Raw genomic sequence first — 25,529 nt, forward strand, 5'->3', positions numbered from 1 at the left:
CATATATCATTAGTTGAGAAAGAGAACGTGAGACCCACAGGTGTATAAGTATTAATTCTCTAACTGTTAGTAATTTCTAAAAGAGATGGGCAAGTTGACAATAATATTTTATACTACATCTTCCTTATAGACAGGAACAAATAAAAACATTTTCTTTCACTACTTTAGACACAATCCAACTACTAAATTGCTTATTCTATTTATGTTTTTAAATCTTAAACATAACAGTATTACACAAACACTTTTTTGGAGGAATTTTCATCTTCTCACACAGTATAAAATATTCATTAGCAGGAAATAGTAACAAAAAAAGAGACTTGCAATTCATGAAAGCTATGTTAGGCACTAATCCCAAAAGACTATATAGTTCAAATGATACAGTATCATATGTTAAAGTTCAATAGGTAAATTCAATCTGAAAATAAGTTTCAGGCGAAAGGAAGTAAATCTATCATGTCTGGAAGCAAAATAGTCAACTGGGTATAAGAAATTCCTTTTTATATTATCCATGGAAAAATTTGCCAGAGTTCTGAATTCACCAAGACATAAAATATTTCTGAGTTTGCCGGAAGAGCTCTAAATAATGAGAGAAAAAAATCTCTTTTTCAAAATCCTTTAGAAACTGATTTGGTTACTGCTACAATGAAAAAAAAAAACACAAAGGAAAATAAACCATTAAATTCATCATGCTCCTTTGAATAATAATTTGAAGTCACCTCAGGGTGCTACACAGTTGAGATATGTCTGGTTTCATAGAGTGAGGGAGTAAAACAGCAAAAGCAAACACTGAATTTCTACAGGTAGCTTATAAACCTCATTCAGAGGAGGACACTTAACTGCGGGGAGCAAGACATTTGAAGAATAAAATGCTTTAAAAAAAAGACTCGATTTTAGTGACACGTCATTTTGTCCCTGTGACTAGTAAGGGATCCCTGAATGTATCTGTGATCCCAGGCTTTCTGGATATGACACATTAGGGAGAAAACACATGGCTGGTGGACAAGAACACCAGCTCATACCAGCATTAAATACTTCTGCTTCCCACAGCCAGGCATTCCCTGTCATGCTAGAACAGAATTAACAGAGAAGCACATCCAAGGAAATCACTGCAACACCATTATGGTGTTTTCAATTTACAAAAGAAACTCCATTTAAATGATTTCATGTATCATGCCCAAGTAGAATAATGGCTAAAAGTGTTTTTAATGAATTTCTTAATCCTGTTTTAATAAAGGTCACTTAGAACAGGAAAGTTGTTTACGCTGAAGTAATTACATAAGTACTACCACTTAGCTATGTCCTATAAAAAAGCTGGAGCCACTGGTTTCTCTGACTGACAGGTTCTTCCCTGAAATATGAGGGTAGAAGCTCATCTCAAGGGTGAGGTCATTGCTTACATTTAGGAGGCTGACCTGCGATCTGTGTTAAGGTGAGGAGCTGGAATAACCCAGGCATCTAAGGCTGTGCTACTGGGAACAGTTGTTACAAAGTCACCCACGAAGGGCAGGAAACCAGAAGCAGGAAGGGTGATATCTGCAGCAGATGACGAGCTACAGAAGTGGTGACTGTGCGCCCAGGCAGACGATCACCCCTCAGCTCCCATTCCCTCCACTTATTGCCCTTCTCCTTGCACTCAGCCTTTGCCCCAAGCTTATCTGAACAATTTCTGCCTTGTCTGAAATCTGTTGCCCAGCAGCAAGGCAAGGACATTCCGCCATCCTCTCATTCAGGGAGAAGTAATTCTCAGCAAGGTCACCTTGGGACTGTCTCTTCATATCAGGAGAGGGTGTTTTAACTGCGGGTTGTATTTTTCATTGTATTTTTTTGTTAAGTACATGAACTCACCTAAAATTTTGTTTTTATTATTAATTCAGTTAGAAAGCATTTCATAGAAATGGATGGAGAACATAAAGTGATGTTATTCAGTTTCATCCCAACTTGTGTTTAAATGATCATAAAATGCAGATTTATTTTATCCTTTAAGACTTTCAGTAGGGGGACCTCGCTGGTGGCTTAAGGGTTAGGCTCAGCTCTATCACTGCCACGGCCTGAGTTTGATCCCCAGGCAGGGAGCTAACCCACATGGCATAGGAGACCTCTCCTGTCTCACCCGCTGCTCCCCTCATTTCAATAGATCCACCTGTTCTGCTCCCCACTCTGTCTCTGGTGAATCCTCTCACCCCCCTGAACTTCTGGCATACACCCTAGTTCTCATATGCATAAATAAGTAAAAAAAAAAAATCTTAAAAAAAAACTTTCAGTAGGAACACTGATAATGGTCTTTGACTATTTGATTTATAAATTAAATCACTTAAATCCTATGGTAACAGATTACCTACTATGTACTAGCACACACACACAGATCAGCCAAAAAGGTACATGGAAAGCACCCAAATATCACTAGTTCAGAGGGCATCTCACTTGAAGGAAAGTAGGAAAATCAGGGGAAAGGGGACAATGATGGGGTGAAGAATAGATGTGGACTCTTAGTGGGGAACTTAATGTAATATATATACAAATTGGTTCTCAATGATGAACATGTGAAGTATATATATCAGGTAGCAAAGCTTTTTTGAGAAAAAAATTACAAAAGAAAACAAAATATTAAATATGAGCATAAGAAATTTCTTTTTATATTATTATATAAGAATTTTCCAGAGCTATTTTGAATTTTCAAAATAAGGAATTCAATGATTCTAATGAACTCACAGTATTTTGATGCATTTATCAGGCACTGTGGCCAGTCTGTTAATTACATCACCTCTTCCTTTTCATTCACTTCTGATTTCCCACCTCTAGATTATTTTATTGAACCTGACTACCTCTATCAGGAAATAGAAAAAAAAAAAAAACCCAAACAAACAACAAAAAGAGATGAAGCTCAGTCAGTAGGTTAGCCAAATTTAAGCAGGGGCAAAAAGGAAAAAAGGAAGAAAAACTATTGTTAAGAGTGAGTTGCCTTTAGTTTTTAGTGATTCACATTAGATCTAGCGCTAATTAGTAGATACAAGTGAGTCATATGCTTAAGTACTTACATACACAGAAACATACACTCCTTCACACAAATACACAGCAGGATACATCTGAACAATGACAGTTGCTATGGACACTTTCCAATAAAGTTAAGGTAGCAAAACAAATACTTTCCCTTTTGATACTGTCTTTTTGAATTTTACAAAAGGCCAGGGAAGTACTCCATCCTAAAAAAAATCTGTTTGCAGAAGAAACTTAGGAAACATTTCAGATGAGTAATTCTAAAGGTTGAGCTTAATTTTTAACTCACAATTCAGTGTTTTTAAGTGGTTTCAGTGGCGTTTCATAAAATACCATCAGATTGTACAAGATTTTTAAGGTTTTGCTTTGACAGTCAGAGTGACTATAAGAGCATCTTAATCTTCCAGCTGTTTTTAATACATCAGCTATAAACCTTTACTTCCTCTTGTAAGACTCTCCAAGCCACATGAATAAATAATCATCATTAAGATCTCGGGTAATTTCCCAAGAGGGCAATTGCTGAAGCAGAAACCAACTTCATCTTCTTTGATGTCTATTAAAAGTCATAAATGGAAATCCCAGGTCACTCCTTGACAGATGCTATTTCTCTTACTGGCTTTGAACACAGTTAAACAACCTAAGCTGGAGCCCACAGAAATCACCTGATGCTTTCTCAGAGCAGCAAAACAACATCGGGCTTTACGTTTAATTTCTTACATGAATTTTCCAGTAAAAATGTGCACCTTTAACATGTCAAGCAGCAAGAAAAGTGAACCTTGCCCGGGATGGCCGTGCCCATGTGGTATCATTTTTGCACCCCTCCTCCAGGTCCATAGCATGTGAGCACACGGTGGGCACTGGGCAAACAGTCACTACCTGAGCAAAAGACTGACATTGTTCTTGACTAACCTTCAAAGCATCTCCTCATGTTGGGGATTATCAGAATCATAGGGCTCTCTGCGCAGTTTTTCCACATCAGCAATAAGGTTTCTATAGCCAACAATTTGCAAAAGGCAAGCTTGGAGAGAGATTCCCAACCTAACGAGTTCAAAAAGAGAAGAAACATAGTTGAGCAAGTCAGAAGGGCAAACACAAATGCTGGACATTTACATAGGGGGCAATTTGACACAGTAAAATACTTAGAAAAACAAGGGGACATCGCTAAACATTGAAGGCTCCCAGGTTAAGAGGGATGGAGGCAGAAGGGGACAAGGGGACATGATGGTGATGGGGGAAATCTGATGGAAAAAATACAAGTAGCACACAAGGAAAAGCAAAATATATATGGCACTTGTTCCCTTGATGATGCACAAGAGTATTTTCATATTTATTTAATTTTTAGGAAATTGCTCAAATAGGATCTATTTAATAGAAGCACAATTTCTTACTGAAGCTGCATAAGATACAGTTGTTGAACTTGACTAAAATTTACCTTTCCTTCTGGTCTTTTTTTCCAGTCAAGTTGCAAAAATCTGATTTTAAAGACAAAGGGAGTGCTTTATGCAGGTGACTTGAAAGCAAGACAGAAAATGTAGAAATAACGGGATCTTAGGGATCACTTAGCTCCCCTACGCAGGTATCTTGAAAGCATTTCCAATGAGTGTGTGTGAAAGAGATGGGCAGGGATGGAGGTGGGGGTAAGATAGAGAGTGCCTTCAAAGGTTTAAAAGTAAGACAATTTTCAAAATAAAACAACAACAAACACACCCCTGCCTGGGAGCACCCTGATAGATAAGGCAATGCCAACGAAAGAACTCAGTACTTGCAGAAACAAAATCTGCTTTCCTTATTAACAGGTAATTCAAATTCTGCTCTCTGAGCAAAATGTATGTCCACCTTTCCCCTGCCATGCCTATTTATTTTAAGAAAGCAATTTTTTCTTCTAGTTCCATCTCCAGGGTTATAAATAAATAAATAATAGCCCTTATTCCTTTAACTCCCTCTCATGAGACATGATTTTCAGATGTTTTACTGCTTAGTTTTCCCCAAGGTAGTTTGATTAATGGCCCTCTGAAAACATTTCACCAGAACAGAAAACAACTCTGCATGCATAACACACATGTGTGCTGCCTATGACCTGAATTCTTTTCTTTCTTTCTGACAATGGAGAAGGTAAAACTATTTAAGCTATTCAAGATGTCTATTTAAGCTGTCACATGTATAGCAAGTTTATTAAATAGGCAACTAATCAAGATCTTTTTTCATATAAACTAGTCACATAAATTGTTCTTCTATATTTGTTTGATGGCATCTTTAAACCTAAAGGTAGTATCTGAGATATGTTTTTTTTTCCTGCTAATCTCTTCACACTTGTTCACTTTCATATACGATGGAATACTACTCAGCAGTCAAAAATGATAAACTCATGCCATTTGCAGCAACATGGATGGAGCTAGAAGGAATATGTTAAGTGAAATAAGTCAGAAGAGAAAAAAAAAATATTGAATGGTTTCATGTATAGGTGGAACACAGCTTGCAAAACTTACAATCTGACCATAGATTTGAGGCAAATAGCAAGGTAGGGGGATTGAGAGGGGTCAAAAGAGGGAAGTGAAGAGCATGGGGATCACGGTAATGGATCATGGGTGGTAGGTAGGGGGAAAACTATGGAACTACACCTGAAAGGAGGAATCAAATATTGTACAAAAACAAACAATGATGTAAGAAAATAAAAACAAAAAAAGAGGGCTGTGTATTTGTATGCCCCAACCCAGTAGTTATCATCCAGTATCCTTCTATTTCTAAGTCACTCACTAAATGTTAAAATTTTTGTTGTGGTGGTAGTCGTAGTCTTTTCTTTTGCAGGGGGTTAAATGAGAATGCAGAGGTTAAATCTAAAGTTGGAGGAATAGAGAATTATGTTTTAGGATTCTACAGCTACTCCAAACATAGAGGATAACTATGTCATATCATTTAGAACACTAACGGCCCTACACTGCTTGTTATCCTAAGACCAAAATGTGACCAGATATTTAAATTTAGAACAAGGGCACATTGGCACTGGTCACCCAAAAAATCAACACAGGATTAAGAAGAGAGTTTATTTTGAGGAAACAAACAGTGAGGGGGTAGGGAAGCCAATTCAATTTTTACTGTCGTGGTTCTTACTAGTACCATAAGCAGTACTTCAAAGATGTAATTACAACAAAGTAAGTTTAATAGCAGCAGTGACTTGAAAAATGATAAAATATTTCCACTGGCCTTCCCCTCCTATTTCTTGATTTATTTTTCAGAAAATTATCTAATTTTTTAAAATTACATTTTGTCATTGTTAATCTGGGAAAAAAGCACTAAAATCCATATTGAGATGTAAAACCACAATTTACTACCAACAAGGGTTTTCTTTTTCTCCCTAAAGGAAATCAAGAGAATAGGAAGTAAAGAAATGTTTTTGAATGAAACAAAGAAATTTCATAAAAGAAATATACAAAAGATTTGCTATTAAATCTAATCTAATCTCTAAATATGATTATAGGTCTAATTCCTCATGCTCAATTGTAGTCTTAAACTTTTGGTTCAATTTAATTTAAAATGAATTGCCTTCTTATCACCTTCCCAAAGGAATAAAGTATATGTCAGAAGGCTTCAAGAAGACATTTACAGCATAATTAAATCAATCTTTAATGGCTGAATAAAGGCAGCAATTAGCTGAACAGGCTGCAGGAAAAATGCTATGTTGACCTGGAAATAGAGTTTTGTGATGAGACCCAATTAGCTAATACTTAGATTACCTCCAAAAGCTACACCTATGTAAGTACACTAAAATTCCTTTCAAATCCGGCAATTAAAAGACTCTCCACTATAATATCTGAAGTTCTCAGGTGTGTGCACATCTCAAAGACAGTTTGATCACTGCCTACCTAAACTGTTTCTAAATATATCTACAGACAGAATTTATTCTACCCAATATTCTTAGCCCCACATTTTACTGAAAAATTTCTGCACCCAATGGAAAATAGAAAGCTAATTTTAACTGGCATGTACATTGCCAAGTGCATTTTAATACTTCCAAGAGGAGATGCCTAAATCACAAAGTTCTGAAATCTTCATATAAAAACATCTCTCCCTCCCACACATGTCTGTCTTCTTGACAAGCAGGTAGGAACTAGTTTCAAGATGATCAGTTTGTCAGAACAGAAGGAAGATTCTTGATGGAGCAGAATCAACTCAGGCACATTTGCAATTTGAACCTTTACTGTGAATGTAAAACAGAGGTAACATATGGAGCAATTATTGATGAATGGGCCCCCTTAATTTCCTCTTCTGGTATCAGAATTACCCAGCAAATGTCTTACATTCATTGCACCTCAGAAGCATCCCCATGAATTTTACAATAGATATAAAGATGCTGCTATTTACAAACATGGAAAATGCACCTTTTTCCTTCATTCTTCATATATAAGCTGTAACACTGCAGAAGACTGGGGTGGGGGGGATGGTGGAGGAGGCAGAGAGAGTGCCTGAGGTCACACCAGTGCTAGAATACTATGTGGCCATGGAGTTGCTGGTGTTCTACATTTACAGCATATTAAACACATCCTTACTGTGGATTTATGTCCGGGTTAATTTTTTTCAGTTCCATGATGTCTTCTATAGTTTTCTCAATGGCATCAGGGTGAACACTTACTGCAGTCTGCAACAGCTAGAAAGCATGTATCAATCAGTTTCTTTATCATGTAACTTAAGTCTCTATTTCATGGGGGTGGCAAGTATTTGTTTAAAATGTCTATGTAAATACTAGTGTTTCTCTTTTGCCTTTTAAAATGTCCATGTGAAGAATATGAAACTCATCTAAACTAAAAGCAAAACTTGACTTAGTATTTGAATTCTATTAAATTTGACATTTTCAGGGCCTCCCCGGTGGTTGAGCGCTGGGTTGCAAAGCTGCCAGCAGCTTCTGCAGCGCCTGTTCGATCCCTGGCTGCTCCCTGGCCACAGGAGGAGGGTCCCACATGGCGCACAGACCTCTCATGCCGCCCGCTGCTCCCCTCAGCAGCGTACTTCGGTCCTTCTGCCTGCTCTGCTCCCCGTTCTGGCTCTGGTGAATTCTCTCACCCTCCCGTGCTTCTGACTGTACCCAATGCTTGTATAAATAAATAAATAAATCTTTAAAAAATGAATAAATTTGACATTTTCACAATGGAAGTAGTGCAATTTTCCTGATTAAGGCAATTAACATAAAACAGAGATAAGTTTTCTTTAACCATTTTCATCTCTTTCAATCAACTTCTATTGAAACATTATATTTGTTTTCTCTCACCCCACATACATGGTTTGCATCGTTAATGAGCATTGTGTCTATGACTGAGTGAAAAGCTGCAGGGCTATAGTCCTAAGGATGTCAGAATTAAATAGTAACATGAGAGTATCAAGATTCTCGGGGAAAAAAGATTTTCTCTCTTAGGTGGATGCTTAACTACAGCTATAAAAGCTAGGATAGTGGGTTTCCTTGGAAAATCTTCAGTATAAAGTTAAATGATTAGAATATTATTCTGATTTTCAAATGATACTTATTTATGATTTGGGAAGAGGTATAAAAAAGGATTAATTCAACAATGAAGAAAGTAGGGCTTCATAAGTCTGCCTAGAAATTCACATGGCCCCTTTCATCAAAAGATTTGTGATGGGCAAACATTTTTTTTTATTAGTTTGTGTTTGTTTTTACAGCCAAGGATGTGTTTTAGTTTCTTCAATTTTTGTTTTATGATGATGGAGGTAAACCTCCAAGAGAAGAGTTGCTGAAACACATAGAAACAATTTTCTTACCTTACTTTTTGAATCCCTCAGTGAGGTTTCTGTAACACAGAAAACAAAAACAGTCACGCAGAAATTTTACTTTATTAGTGGCTTGATTACTGAATACAACACTGAGTCTCAGTCCCACCAAGCAGACATGTAGCTAGCTGCTTTATTTCACACTTACCGATTTTCATGGTCCTGGAAGCGCCAGGCTTGGTGTTATAACAGATCCGCTGAAGCTCACACCTTCCAGTCAGCTTTCTCATTACAAATTTCAGGCAGCGCCACAAAAATTTACAGTAAAAATACAGGCACACCTGGATCAACATTCTGTCAAAAACAAAAGACAGCACCTTCCAACAGAACTCTGGAAAAGAGCACAAAGCAGCCACCACCAGCAGGAAGGGAAGCCCGGGAGAAAAGCAACTGTTAGAAGTGGCTTTACACACATCTTTCCTTTCCCTAATCCCGGGTTAATATATTTTGCATTAACTACAAAACCCATCCTTGTGAGGGAAGCTGGAAGTTTGTGAGTCACACTTACTCTGATTGCAAGCCACTTCAGGATACTGTATTCTGGAAGGTAAAGGGTGATGCACTACAATCCTTTGTTTTTCCATATCTGTCTTAAACCATTTGGAAAATAAATCCACATCTTGAAAAGAGAGTCTGTGTGTTTTAGAAATTGGCTCTCCTCAGACATGGGGCAAGATCACATTATGGCAACTCTCCTTTCTTGCCTGTGCGGATGGCTTCTTGGCTCATCCTGGTCTGTTCCCAGCCACTCCTCAGTGCATTTTGGGGTCACTATTTGATTTCTTCCATTGCTGTGTTTTTTTCCTCCTCTCCTCTGCCTTCCTTGAGGAATCATGGGCCTCCTGGAGGACCTGGTTGTGGGCCGCCAGTGTTTTCTGCTGACCAAATCTAACAGTCCTTCATCTCAGCCCACTGAACAAGCATAGAGATACTGGTTCCCTTCAGAGGTGACAACGTTTTAAATTGTTTTAAAACTCTACCTCTTGACAAGTGTGTTTTTGGTTCCTCCTAAATAAAATGTTCTTTCTTGCACATCCTACTTCACTCCATTCATAGCTCAACTAACTATAAAGTATATCCTCACCAGTCACACACTATTTATGGTATTTCTGGTTTGTGACTTTATCTTACAGGCTGACTTTTAACTTGTAATTTCAACTACTTCATGGTACTGGTCAGTCTCAAAACAATTCAGCTATAGAAGTAAAAGGAAATTATCATCCAATATCATATATTCAAACACTTTTCTCTTCATACTATGCTTTCCAAGGGAGCAGAATTATTTAGACTAGTTCTTATTGGTGTCATTTCTAAAACATGTTTCTTATTTCTCAAAGGCTCACTGATCCCCTCCAGCTCTACACTAAAGTGACTGTGGTCATCCAGATGATGCATTAGAATAGTTAACTAACAGCTCCAATGATGTGCTCCATCCCTGAAAATGAATCAAATCTTGCTTTGTTCCTCTGCTCAAATAGCACTAGTTCTAATATCTTGAACAGCTTTGTGTTAATAATAAAATTGCGACAGGTTTTTTTTTTTTTTGTACGAAGGTCTAGGCTTTATATCATAAAAATCTAATGGGAATGGAGGAAATAGTATAAATAACCTTGTGAAGTAACATGAAGGTAATATAATGGCTTTCTTTGTAGGCAATAAAATTATTCCAGAATATCTAATAACATGAAAAAATGTCCATAAATTGTTTATCAAATAGAAAAAGTTAGAAAGGAAATATGTGGGATGATCTACTTTTATGTTAAACAATAAAACATATCATTTTAATGGCAACAAATAGATAAGGAGAAAAAATATAGTAGGATACACAATAAAATGTTAACAGTAGTATTTCCAGGTAAAGGTATTGTCAATGTTTTTTGTTGTTGTTGAGCACACTTTCATTTTCTTCTATAATAAATGTATTTGTTTATTTAAGAAAAATGAAAGTTACAACACTTAAAGCATATAAAATGATTTCCAATCATGCATACAAAATTTCTATGGGAAATCAGTTATTTTCTGCTAAAAAGCAAAAAAAAAAAAAAAAGAATTTACTATATTGTAAAGTCTTAAATCCAACTGTTTTAGTCAAATATGTTCTAAGATCTGTTAGGATTTAAGTTTTTCAGCTTCCAAGAAAAAGTTACCCTAAATATACTTAGTAGAACATTTTAATAAGACAAGTGAGAAATTATATAAGATCTGAACTTGTCTTTTGGAAAAAGTTTTCCAATTTCTACCTACTGGATAGCTATGCCAGAGGAAAGATTGAGCAATATCTTTGTTAAGTGGTCACCAGCAAATGGTAATGATATCCATTACTGGTTGACATTATCCCTATAATTAAGTCAAGGATAAAAACCTGCACGCTATTCTCAGCAAAGGCCTCTGAGCATATGGGCCAGCTCCTCAAATGAAACCTCTCCAGGGTATGCCTATGTGGTCCATGGCAATCAGGTTTTTTTGTGCTTCTAAATCTTCCTAGAGAAAAGGCTTCAGGGAGTATCTGTGTATTCCCTCTACTTACAGTCATATAATAGCTTAACTTCAGCTAAGCTATCCATGGGCAACTTCTCTATCTGGTCTATCCAGAGACTGACTTGAGATCTAGAGGAGTCAGCCTAGGTGGCAGGATGTGTGCAGAGACACTTAAAGTCCATCTGTAATTGCTCTCATTGGCTTCCTTGCAAAACAGAAGAATGTTTTGCATCAAGATAGTTTTATACAAAAGGACAGAAATAGCATCGACTTAGATTTGCATTTCTCTCTCTCTCTTTCTTTCTTTCGCTCCCCTGAGGATGTTCACACTGCCAAAGACTGGGACACCCACTGGGAATCCACAGTGAGAGGCTACAGAGGAAGAGCTTGTCACACTGTGGACCACATCCGACCCTCATCATCACATGATACTTCACTAATAACGGAAGAGAAATGTCCCTTGCAATGCGAAGTGACAGCGACACAGCTTCCTTGCCCTTTTGTGATATCCAGGCCAGTTTATTTATGATTACAATTTAATTTCCCCCTTGTTTTCCTAAGAGACAAACATGCCCATAAATATTTGATTGAAAGTCCAGTTTGTTGTGCTATTTTTTTCAAGCCAGAGTATCAGATCAGACAATGTTTTGACAGATATAATTTATTTTGCATTTGGGTGGTAAGTCTAGTTTTGGGAAGTCATGGTCTGAGATGGGAACACCAGCAGTGCCCCTTCCTTTGGAAGTCTTATTTTGATGACAGAAAATGTACCCAACTTGCTTCTTCTTGAAAGGATCAGATGAGCAAAATCTCCATATGAGCATCACAAGGTTCCTGTTCTTCCCCATCAAACGGTGCCAGGAGTTCATTTCTTAAACCTTTGGACCTATTTAATTCCCCAAATTGTAAAGTTTATGGAGAACTGCTGAAGGTGCAGAGAAGAACATTAAATAAGATTAAATATTTCAGGAAAGCATTCAGTTGGTTTGGCATGTTTATCCTGCGGAGGAAGAAATTAAGAATGGATCTTTGTGCCATATGGAGACTCTAGTGAATATTGCATTGCAGATTTGAAAGTTGCTGAGTCAGTCTTAAAGGTTCTCAACACACAAAAGAAATATCTAAGTATGTATGTGGTAGATGTTAACCAGACTTATTGCGGGGATCATTTCCCAATATGTATAAATATCAAATCATTATGGTGTGCACCTGGAACTAATATATGTTACATGTCAATTATAGTTCAGTGAAAAAGATTGCATAAAAGAAGAAATGAATCTTTAAATGTTTTTAAGTTAATCAGTGGTTAGTTTGAGAAGAAGGAAAGAAGGGAAGGAGGGAGGAAAGGTTTGCCTGTTTCTTTTATGAGTTGAAGGACTTTTGGATTCAGAGCATCCTTTCCTTTTAACTTCCTTTGAGCTCCCACGTTTCTGACTGTAAGCCTTGAGTGGAAACATCTCAGTTGTACCTGTGAGACAGATTCTACTAGCTTTCTCTAACCCATCCTCTCTTCCTGCTTTTAGAGTAAGAATTACAGCCATTCTTTCCACATCTTCTGAATGCTCCATGCAATATTTTTAAAGTTCTGCTTTAAAAATTTAAAAAAAATTTTTTTCCCTCCTGAAATGAATCATCAAACCAATAATTTTAGTTTAAATTAGGGAAATATTTTGGTCTTTTTCTTCATAACACCAGACTTTTCTTAGTTCTGAGGGAAGATTCTCAACATACTACTGAAAGGATTGGCCACATTTTGTAGGATCTACAATCAAGTTCTCCAGACTAGAAAGAAAGAATACTGATCACCATCTCCTATTTTTAACAACTATATGCATAGGCAGTGAGTTTATTGGCATTTCTTTTCTTTCTCTTTTTTTTTTTTTAAATTACAGCTTTTGATAGTGTTCCCAAAGGAGCTACTGTAGTTCCTAAGGTAAATGCCCCACATAAGTACTGGGAAATGATTCAATAATAAGACCTACATACACACATTTTATTTCCAATATGTTCTTTTACTGCTCTTTGTAAATATATGGCAGAGTGAAGTTTGAGGCTGAATTTGCAGCAGTGTTCCTCCATAGACAATTACAATCACTTTTATTATTTAACATTCATTCCCTAGCTTGAACCAGAATAGCGACCCAATGTAAATTATTCAAAATGGATCATATCTTTGATACCAAATAAAAGTGAGCTCCTGTCTTGTGATGTTTTGTTAGCATCACCTATCCAGCAACGGTCTGTCACTGAAATGGGACAGGCACCTAGAACCAGGTCGCCCCCTGCCGGCAGGGGAGGGGGTGTGGGTACCTGCAATGCCACACTACTCCATCTTAAATCTGTGATTCTGGCGTCTTCTTTTGGAACAATAAGAGAAAACTGGTTTATTTTGAACACTTTCAATGAATGTGCTAATGAAAGTTAATTCTTGCTTGAAGAAATCCTGTAATAAATAAGAGGTAAACTATTGGTGAGGAAAGATATGTACAAAATAATTCCAGTTCCTGGCTCAAATCAGTTTCCTAAAAGAAAAGCTTTTCATCTAAAAGGACATAAAGAAGAGAATGCTAGTCGATGTCTCCAGCTGTTCACGCACTTTCTAAAAAGACATTTTAAAAGTTTTAGTTGCACCACTGGAGTTCCTTCTCAGGGGCACTGGCAATCAATTCGAAAGTAGCTTGTCAGCAGGTGTTTGATGTTGTGAAGGGATCTGGTTACAGTGAGCTCCTACCAGGCAGACAGGCTGCAGAGTACTAGATTCTTGAGCCAGAAACGTGAAGTTACACGAAAAGACCATTTGTGGGTCTCTAGAAAAAGGAGAGTATCTCATCCCTCCATGAGGCTCCAAGACCCAGGACTCCGGCAGTGTTGGGGGGACCCATGGTCTGATTCATCACTTTCCATCAGAAGAGAACACACTGCCTTTTTTGAAAAGAGGTGGGATAAATCTATCATGGATCGATGTTATTCCAAAGTCTATTGATACAGCAAAAGGCAGTGTTTTTACATGCCAGGGAAACTTTATCTGAGGATTTGGAGAGTAATAGTTGACTACGGGATCACTAAAATATTAAATGAATGAACATGATTTATTCTTTTTCTTTCAAAGGAAAGGAGAAAAGGCCTGTATATACATTGTATGAGCTTTATTTTAAAAAATCAGTTTTTTTTTCTATTTGGATAATACTTATTGACTATTGGGGTGAACAGTTATTGACTTATTTATAAGAGGAAGCAATAAATACATTATACTGAGACATTTAAAAAGTATTCAAATGTTACCTCACATATAAACTTTTATTAGTAAATAAAAATATATTTAAAGAATCAAAATTAAATAAATCTGTAAGTAAAAGAAAGTTGTTATACCTTAGAGTCCTCAAAAATTTCTCTAAGAGATAAGAAGTAGTCCTGTTCATATTATAGATTGATTACATACTATAATTAAATATATATATATATAAATCACTAGGTTAGAAGAAATCCTCAGTATTATGAATAAATTAATTTCTATTGTGTTAAAGACCTATAGTAGTTGAAGGATTGAGATTTGAAATAAATTGGAGGAAAAATTAAAGAGATCATTAAAGTTAGTTTACTATTCCTTCATTGCACTGGAGGCATGTTTAATGAGAAGGCTGGCCGTGAGGTACAGAGGAGTGGGGTTTAGAGCAGAGGGGGAAAGTGAATACATGCCAAGAACTTCGTTTCACTGCAAGCCACCTGGCAACCCTATCCACAAGGAACTTCAAGTCAAGTAAGGAAAACAATAAGTAGAAAAACAATGTAATCATTGTACAGAAGAAATTTTTTGAAGACTTTTTTTATTCATTTATGCATAGAAGAACTGGGGTGTAGGCCACACATTCATGGGGTGAGAGGATTCATGAGACAGAGTGGGGAGCATAACAGGCAGATCTAATGAAATACACTGCTGAGGGAAGCAGCTGAGACAGGAGAGGGCTGCTGCGCCATGTGGGTTAGCGCCCTGGCTGGGGATTGAACTCATCATGCAGTAGCTGGTGATGGTTTGATAGCATTGAGAGTTTTAACCTCTGTGCCACCAGGGAGGCCCTGTACAGAAGAAATTGCCCTGAGGGTTAGAGAAGGAAAGGAGAGAAAGGACCTGCCCCCAGGACTGGACAGCAGGGCCTTCCAGGTGGTGCAGTGGGTTGAGCTCAGCGCTGTGAAGCTGCCTGCAGCCTCTGCAGCATGGGTTCAATTCCCGGCCAGCCAGGGAGATTCCCACATGGCACGGCAGACCTCTCCTGTCTCACCCGCTGCTCCCCTCAGCAGTGCTTTCAGTCTGTCTGCCTGTTCTGCTCCCCACTCTGTCTCTGGTGAATCCTCTCACCCTACTGCGCCTCTGGCCTGTACTCCAGCTATTGTATAAATAAAAAAATAAATCTTAAAAAAAAGAGAAAAGACTGAACAGCAGAACCAGCTCTGGATTCTGCTCACGAGGTCAGTAATGTGGCACGTCAATGTGCCTTACTCACCTCAGAACACGGCAGAGTTCAGAGTCAGTGCAGAACAAAAGTGCAAAAAAGAAGTTGAATGAAATGCAAACAAACACGTATTGTGTGTCCACAGTACTTTTATCACTGCCCCTGCACTGCAGCAGTGGTTTAATGAGCAGAGAAGAGGTCAAAGAGCCGGCTAGGAAAGCGGAGTGAAAGCCAAGGGGCAGAAGAACTGGGCAGCAGCGATGGAGCGCTGGTGAGTCACCTACACAGAACTGCCTAGACTACAGCTCAGCTTAACATATTTCAACAAGAGTGTACAGTTTTTGTTTTAACACATGTGAACAAATTCATTCGAAATATATGCATGGGTGGGTAAATATGTATTTTATATGCATGTGTGTATATATACACTATACATGGGTGTGAGTATATGTGCATGCATGGAATTCAATATTTACGTGTGCATGTATGTTTCCTAAGGGGGGAAAAAAAAAACCTCTGGTATCAAGTACCAGTCTACAGGGTCATAGAGGCATTTGGATGCACATGTATAACCTTTCCCCTTTGCAGAATTAGCTCCTAAATTTCAGAAGCTCAGACAATGTCTCAAGCAAGGCTAATCCAATTCTGGAACAACTATATTACCCAGAACCTTCTGTCTTTCAAAAGTAGTGGAAATTGGTTGGTAATCAATGGAAATACTTCCCAGTGAAATAGAGAAGCATCAGGAAGTCTGACTTCAAGTCTAGTCTCCACTATCAGCTGTGTGACTTTGGACAAGTTGCTTTGCTTTCTTGAGTCTCTGCCCTCTCATTTGTAAGGTGAAGGGAATGGTGAGATTTCTGGCTCTGAGCGAAGGCTAGACATGTGTTACAAGGGAAAAAGATTTTTTGTCTGGGCCTACCTGGTGGTACAGATGGTTGAGTGCAGCCTCTGCAGTGCCGGTTTGATACCCACTGTTCGCGGAGCAACCCACATGGCTCGGCAGACCTCTCCTGTCTCACCTGCTGCTCCCCTCAGCAGTGTATTTCGGTCAGTCTGTCTGTTCTGTTCTGTCCCCACTCTCTCTCTGGTGAATCCTCTCACCCTCCCGCGCATCTGGCCTGTACCCCAGTTCTTGTATAAATAAAATAAATCTAAAAAAAAGATTTTTTGTCTGACTCCCCCTTCTCTGTAAGGTGAAAATGTCGGATTGGAAGCAGTTAGCTATATGGTGACTTAAAGGATACTTTTTATTAGAAATTTTCTAAATAATGTCCTTATGCCATATATATGTGATATTAATATGTATGTCATATATGTATGTAAATGTGATAGATTGTTTTTTCTCATTAACTAAATCCTAGCAAAGGAAAAGCTCTTCACCACATCTTAGACTCTATTATATCCAGCATTTGAATTGAAATTAATGGAATGTATTATGCAAACTAAACCCCAAGACTCAATGCTATTGGGAGCTCAAGAAGTGAACCTTATTTTTTGGATCACACATAGACACATTTTTCTTATGGATTTATCCCTTTTTTTCTTTCTTTTAATGTAGACCATGGCTAAAGTTGTGTTGATTGGGTGGTTGTGGTGTACTTATCCAATATTTCATAACTACTCTCATTTTAAAACAGACCCTTCATCTGGGTATACTAATCCTATAACACATGTATTTAATTGAACAAACATCAAACATTTTCTCTATTCCTCAATGCTCTGAGTAGTTACACCATTAAAACCCAATCTTTCTCTCTATCTGGTTTCTTTAGGATGAACCTCATTCTTTCTAGGGCTGTACCTAGATCACTTCACTCTGTGGCAACTCAGAAGTTCACAGATGAATCATTCTTGAGTTTTTAAATAATGCTGACTTTTTCTCAGTGAAATTCAACTCTTTAGTCTGCATAATGCATTTGCTGAGTTTGGGAATTAACACCTGATTTATTTGGGCTATGTTCACATAACCTTTCCTTTGGTTCAAATTAAAAGATTGCCAAAATTGGCCAACATCTGTGGGCAAGAACTATAGGGAATAAAAGACAATCTAAATTATCTGATACAGTCTGTTATGCAAGATTATAACTTCTCACCCTCTTCTCTTCCCAGCTTCCATAAACATTAGGCTATGAATACATACACAATGTAACTTAATAAAAAGCAATCATCAATTAAGGAGGAGTGATGATAGAATTTCTCCTTATTATTTCAAACGAATGAGCAATGAAAATCCTCAAGTTTCTTTCTTGATGTGTAACCTACTATCCTAGCTTCAGTTTCACATAAATAATCAATGTCAAGCAGTATTTATAAAATATATATATCCAAGTGAAAAAAGGAAAATGTGTGGCAGAGCACAGAAGAAAATGCTGGCTCCATTTTCCATGGTACTGGTCTGTGTAAAATGACAGAAGTAGTTTTGAGTGGGCCAGTTTTAAATCATCAAATACAAATTGATTTCAAAATTTTATAATCTCTACCAAACATGGCACTGCACTGCACCTATGCAATTTAACAAACAATTCAAAAAACTAAATGCTACCATTTCTCCTGAAACGACTGGTTTGAGACCACTCACGTTTTTTCTCAAAGAAGTAAGATACTGAGGGGGAAATTCAACAGTATAAGGCTGAGCATGAGCCCCACGACCCCTTTTACAAAAGGACTCCCCAATCTAAGCTTCAGGGAACACTAAAGTTTTTTGTTAACATGATTCTACAGCTAAAAGATGCCATGTTTACATTCAGGAGGGGTTCATAAATAACAGTTTTTCATGAATGTGTAAACAGATGGGTTAATTACCATGGCAACCAAAATTTTATCAGGTTCAATACTTTGCTGGCAAACACATTCTAGTGATTTTCCAAATACTATCCTTTAACACTGCTAAATGAACAGGCTGGGGAGTATTCTGTACAATTAAACAAATACTCATGGCTGTAAGGGGTTTAATGGTGACCGCCTCAGAGCTTTTCACAATGCTAGGATTCAGTCAAAACCAGCAGACACACCAGAACACAGCAAATCCCACATACACTGGTCTCAGGCTCCAGAAACAACAGTGTAGCCAAAACCAGTGGGGAAAAGAATGTTCTTGCAGGGCAGCCATCAAAAGAATGAAATAATTGCTGAAAAGAAGTTAAGCCCAGTAATTATATACTGATAGAAAATAAGACAGCATGGGGTAAGACTGTGTTAATAGAGGCCACCATCTTGAGGGAATGAAACTCAGTCTTCTGGAAAGTGTGTTTTATTTTCTAACTCTCAAGACCAGACTAACATTATTTTGTCATGTTTTATTATCATGAAAAACTGCTCTGAGAATTTCATTAGTAGAATGTGAATGACAGTTAATACTCATCAAAATAAATACAACTCTAGGTCCAGCCAAATGGCTTTCAAAACAATGAGACCACCCTAAACACACCAACATAGATAATACTCTGCACAGCACTATCTTCAGGGAATCAAAATTAAGGCAGATTTCTGAGCTATCACTGAAGCGGGAAAAGCAGAAGCTTAGAATATAAACTTTTACTGAAAACCTCTGTGGTTTGGCCACTTGACAAAAATATCTAAATTAAATGATTCTACACAAATTGCGTTGACTCCTTGATTACTAATTCCTCAAACCTTGACCTTAAGGCCAGCAACATACCATTTTTTGGACACACACGGCATCAAGGTTGTTCAGAGTACTCCTGTCCCAGGCTAGTGTGCCCTTGCTCTCTGGTAACCTCAATATCTACTATTTCTAAGTGTTCTCTTATAGCATCAAAACACATAGAGCATTAGCAGGGGAACCTTGAGACCAAATTATTCTTAGTCTAAGTATAATTGCGATCCTAAGAGAGCTGGTTACAGTATCCTAGAAATATTATCCTAATTGTCAAGAAAATTTCTCCATTTTGGGGGCTCATTCAGGGACCAAAAACACTTACCTTAGGAAGTGCTTCATTGTGCCTGTTTCAATTATCCTGGTGTTATTCAAACTGTTCTCAAGTAACTGCTTCCAAATTTCCCTTTGTCAAAGTAGGTGTAAGCTGTAGAAGAAATTAGATATATTTACTAATAAGAGGGCTGTAAATCCCAAACCTCAAATTTCTGCTTGCCTTGGTAAGCAGAGAACATGCTATGTACTCTGAAGAACATTATCAACCGAACTGCCCACATAGCAACTCAATTCAATGGATGGTGATTATAGCTAAAACCTTCAATGCTGTAATTATACAATTAGTCTTCCATTTTAAGTCACTTGCTGGAGAAATTATTAGTTTCATGAGCAGTCTCTAATAGTAAGCTTTTCCTCTATTTTGGATATCATTCTTATATACGTAACAGAAGCAGTTATAAGAAAAGTAAAAATGAAGACCCATAAAAATAACAATCCTAATTTATAGATTTCAGATGGCCTTAAATGTGGCAGCCTCCATCTTCCAAAAGTACAACTGAAAAATAACTAGAAGCAATTGGTACCTTCCTTAAGCTAAAAAGTAGCTGTCAGTGAGCCAAGTTCTTCAAACAAAGGAATGCTACCACTGGTCAATGGCTTCAGACAAATCACTTAACCTCGCTAGGGTTTCATTTTCTCCCTGTTAGATGGACAGAGTAACTGTAACCGCCTTGTAGGGTTGTTTTAAGGACTGAACAAACCAAAGCCTGGAAGGCATTGAGCATAGTTATTGGTATGTGACAAACAGCCAACAAGCAGTACTCGTGTTAGTATTATTACTTTGTCATTCTTATCACAACCTCCTCTGAACTAAGATATTTTTTTCAAGTGAAGAATCACTGTTCAAGGAAATTCTGGCCAGATGTGACCTGAATGGGGGACACTGAGGTGGAAAGTTTTGGAAGAAAGAATCTACTACACTTGCTGATTGGAAGGCAAAAGTGAAGGGAAGGAAAATAACAATTAGTTCAAATTATCAGTCCTCCAAACAGGAAACAGAGACAATAATTAGTTCTAATTATCTGTCCCTTACAGAGGCAACACCAAAAATGGCTTCGGTGGTAGAAGAAAGCCTGTGAAAATGCTATTTAATTCACTGTTCCCTGGGTATTTGTGAAAAAAACTTTCAAATGTTTCCTAGAGAAAAACAAAAAGAATTACTGCTCACTTTATTTTTATTTTTCAATTGAAGTACAAAGGACATTATATAGTATGACATAACGATTTGACATTCACATGCAATACAGAATATTGCCCACAATAAGTCTACTTCCCACTCACTCTCAGTAATTTTTCGAATTGGCAATACTACATTATTGCCTGTGACACCTCTACCCTACCCGCCCTGCAGAAGGCAACCCCGTGACTTATTTATTTTATAACTGAAGCTTTGTACCTCTTGATCCCCATCACTGACTTCACCCCATCACTGACTTCACCCTGCAATTCCTCTCCTTTCTTATAGCCACCAGTCTGTTCTGTGTCTGTCAACTTTAAGTGAAATGTAACATATTTGCCTTGTTTACATCTGTCTCACTCATAAAAAACATTGATGGTAATTTTGGGCCCAGCATGATCTCTAATGCCACCCCCTCACAGCCACCCCCTCATAGCAAGTAACCAGGATAGGGAAACTGCTCAATGCTCCCATTCCCCAGAACGTCCTCTTTCAAGGGGCCTCTTAACCCCAGCTGGGCATCAGAGTGGGCTATGTTTTTAATCTCTCCAGTTGTTCTGCAGTGCTCTATTTCATGGTCCCTTCCCATCTAGACTCCCTGCTCCTGGCAGGCACCAGGCGAGCCTCTGGGCCTGATTCAGTACCTGCACAGGGCACGCTCAGAGCATATCTGTGAACATGAACTATCTTTTTCTAGAGAAATAAACATCCTTAATTGCACGATACAACAACAGCACTGACAAAATGAACTAGAAATCTCCCCACTAAAAGGTAAAAATGAACTCGCGGATCTTCTTTTAACCAAAATCCAGACTGTGATTCTGATCTTGGGTTTCTGGACGAGTTATCAGCAGTGATCTTTCCCTGTGTACCCGACATCGTGCTGACTGACACCAGAGGGAAGATTAAACGACTGTGCTTGTCAGATCAAACACCTCCAGAGAGCACCTGGCACTGCAGTGCTGAGTGGGGGTGATGTGCCCCTTGTACTTTTTTTTCCAACTGCGAGGAAAGGGGGAGTAGGGAGTGGTCCGTAGCTTCTGAAAACTCATCCTCATCTCAGTTGGCATCAAGGAACTTGACTGCCTCCTTTGAGCCAGACAAGCCCTGAGGCTCTTTGTAAAGTACCAGGTGCGGCCCTGCCTCTGAGAAGTCCAGCCAGCTATTGGGCACACCAGGGAATGAACTAGAGACTCAACTAGAGGGAGCAGAAAATCTTAATTCCTATGTGAGATGAAAGAGCTACTTCCTAGATAGCACCCCCCAATTCTACCTGACTAATCCCTTGCAGGACCCCCAGAGTCTGTGGGCTCAGAACATTTATACACTAAGAAGAGAAAACTCACAAGGTAAATACTGTCCATTCTTATCATCTGTCTAATTTATATTTATCTCAGTTTTAAAAGAATATTGTACAGAGTACCTTTAAATCTAAAAGTTAACTTAAAAATTTAGTCTCAGCTTAAGGTCTTAGGAATAATAGGTAATATTTACAAAGTGCTTACCATGGGACAGGCAATGTTCCATGGGCTTTACTTACATCGATTCACTTAATGGTCACCCTTTGAAGTAAAAATAATTTTATTCCCATTTTATAGCTGAGAAAGTTGAAGTACAGAGAGGTTAAGGAATCTGCCAAGGTCACTCAGCTGGTCAGTGGCAGCGCTGGGATTCAAACCTTCACAGCCTGGGGCAGTGATATTAATCACTCTCCTGGGTTGTCTCTGAGGTAAAATTCTGGATAGATGTCCGAATAAAGAGAATGGATGTGTGTTCAGTTCAAACTAAATTGCAGAGCTGAGGGTAAGGGAGTCTAGGTGCACACCTGTAGCACACAACTGAGCTGTTTCTCTGGCATCTAGCTGGAGTCTTGAATGATAAGGGTTAGCATGCTACTGAAAACCAACCTTTTTTTCCCTTTCCCAAAGCAAATATGCCACAGAACCGAAAGTCCTTAGACAAGAAAATTGTATAGGAAGAAGTTATACAAGTAGGTAAAAAAGTATGGGTTTTACAAAAACAGACAACTGTAAACCAGAGACATCCTGCAGGGGAGGAGGAAGGTGAGGGATCAGAAGGAGGGAGGGAGGAGCACAGGGGACTGTGGTGATGGTGCACGGATGCATTGGTGAAGGAAATTCTATGGGGACTACACCTGGGGCGAGGGGGGGAATCAAATATTGTTTAAAAATGAACACAGATGTAAAAAATAAATTATTAAAAAAAGTATGGGTTTTATATTTTCTTGAGACCATATATCCAAGGAGATCTGAATCCTTGGCAGTATGATTCTAAAGTAACTCTTAATAAAAATATCCATTCCCTCTGTCCCAGTGTAAATCCAGTTGCTGTGTAGAGGGTTCCTCAATCTGCTAATAATGGAGCTTCCATATGATCCAGCAATTCCACTCCTAAGTATCTACCCAAAGGACACAGAAACATTAATTCAAAAGGATACCTGCACCATTATGTCTATTGCAGCACTACTTACAACAGGTAAGCCATGGAAACAACCCAAATGCCATAAGTAGATGACTGGATCAAGAAGATGTGGTACATATACACAATGGAATATTACTGAGCAATCAAAAAAGATAAACTCATGCCATTTGCAGCAAAATGGATGGAGCTGGAAGGAATCATGCTCAGCGAAATAAGCCAGAAAGAAAAAGAAAAATACTAGACGGTCTCACTTACAGCAAGAATGCAGAGGATCCAACTAAGGGATCAGGAAAAAAAACTAATTATAAAAAAGTAAAAATCAAAATCAACAGGCAACTATAAACCAGAGACATAATGCAGGAAAGGAAGGGAATAGGATCAAAACAAGGGTGGGAAGAGCACAAGGGACCATGGTGATAGTTCATGGGTGAATTGGTGGTGGGAATTTCACGGGGAATATAACCAAGATGAAAATGCAAACATTGTACAAAAATGAAAAATGATGTAAAAATCCAGTTTGGCTTGGGTTTAGAAAAGCCCATGAAATTCAGGCCAGTGACACATACTGCTCTGTGTGGATATTTCGTTTTCTTCAAATTGCTCTTTGAGTCATTTGGTCAGTGAGACAGGGCCTTAAAATCATCATTTTCCTTGTTTTCTATCAGTCTACCTCTGTATGTTTTAGTTTTCAGAGTACATTATACTGTCTCCTTTGGGGATGATAAAATTTGCTCACATTTTAAAAATATAAATTGTTGGTGAAATACTCTAAATTTACCTGGAGATATATACCAGCATGAATAAGTCTTCTTAAATTCAGTGAAAAGCAAAATAAATGTCAGTCTCCTTTAGATTTCCCTAACTGCTTCCCTAACTGCTTTCTTTCTATGTTATAAGCCCACCAGGAGAAAAAAAAATCAATCAAATGTTTCAACCTCAAAACACTACTTACTGTAATTAATGGTAATCAGAAGGTGGGATCACATTCCACTACCCCTTCCCTGAATGTAGACTCAAAACAGAAAGTTTGGGCAACCTTTTGTTAGCAAGAGAGGAAATAAAATTCAATTTAGGGGGTGGGGCAGGAGGGCACATACCCAATTTTCCTCTGCAGATGACACATTCAAGATCAGCAACAGTGATGTTATTTGCCTCTGATTTAATTTCCTCTCTTTGGGCTATTCTTTTCACTTGAGGGGAAAAGAGAAAGAAAAGAATGGCATGCTGAAACATAAAGTCCATAAGAAATAATTTTTATAGTTTTCTCTCCTAAAAAGAAGAATGATCAAAAGCTGCTTCGGTTATCAGAGGAAAGAATGTGATATATTTGGTCCAAATCCATTTATGTTGTGTCACTGTTATGCTAACAATTCATTATACTCTACGTTTTAACTATTTTCTCAAACTAATTGAGAAAATTTCCTGATGACAGTCATAAATGCCAAGTAAATGATCTCAACCAGATGTAAACTTCAGATACAAACACAGGTATCTCTTTCCCACTTTTCATCAGTGGTGGCTGTGTGTAGGGGGAGAAAGTGGACCAAGGCAACTATTCTGATACAGGGCCAAAATGACAGATAATTGAAGCCAAGGGAATGTAGATGTGATTTATTCAGCTCCCACCTCCCATCAATTCTCTATATGCTCTGCGTGGATGCATGTCTGCGGACCTTTTTTTAGAAAAGAAATTAGAGAACATTCTTCAAAACAAGCCTGACCTCTCAGCAGGAAGCAGGTCTCTGCGGGAGCAACGTGCAAGGGCACAGATGGTTTGTGGATGAGGCCTAGCTGGTAAGCCACCTGCCACGCGAGGGGCTGCACTCTGGCTGAACTGACCCACAAAACAATACAAGGACATCAGTCTTCTTAAATTAGATGGGCTAAGATTCAGATTCAAAGTAGGTGACTAAGTGGGTCTGAAGTAGCAAACTCAGAAAATGGCTAAGTTTGCATCAGCCTTCCTATCTTGTCAGGTCCTAAGAAGCAGCACAAGCAGACCTAAGCAGAGGAGGGACTTGGTCTGCAAAGAATATTATGCAATTAGACTTACCACTCAAGAGGGAAGGGATGGAAGGGGAGGGAAGAAAAGGAAGGAAAAAGATTGTAAGACTATGGAGGAGCATTTGAAATGTGCAAGATGCAATTTTTGACTTGATACAGGTATGCACAAAAGTAGCAAGAGCAAGCAATATGGAAATGTACTATTCTGGGGAAATGAACAATCATTCAAATTATGGATGTACAATTCACACATGCT

The 25,529-nt window shown here is 38.2% G+C and overlaps 1 protein-coding gene across 1 annotated transcript in view; it reads right to left on the minus strand.

The window, feature by feature from the left end:
* Positions 1–25,529, minus strand: part of ELMOD1 (ELMO domain containing 1) — a 59,621-nt gene that overhangs the window by 22,198 nt on the left and 11,894 nt on the right. Inside the window, 6 exon segments of the mRNA XM_037505689.2 lie at positions 3,900–4,032; positions 7,539–7,636; positions 8,761–8,789; positions 8,918–9,063; positions 19,640–19,741; positions 24,367–24,459. Of these exon segments, the coding sequence (XP_037361586.1) occupies positions 3,900–4,032; positions 7,539–7,636; positions 8,761–8,789; positions 8,918–9,063; positions 19,640–19,656 (423 nt within the window). The 5' untranslated portion in view covers positions 19,657–19,741; positions 24,367–24,459.

This window comes from Talpa occidentalis, unplaced genomic scaffold (assembly GCF_014898055.3).
Source record: "Talpa occidentalis isolate TD23 unplaced genomic scaffold, MPIMG_talOcc4v2.1 talOcc4.12, whole genome shotgun sequence".
Classification (NCBI taxonomy): Eukaryota; Metazoa; Chordata; class Mammalia; order Eulipotyphla; family Talpidae; genus Talpa; species Talpa occidentalis.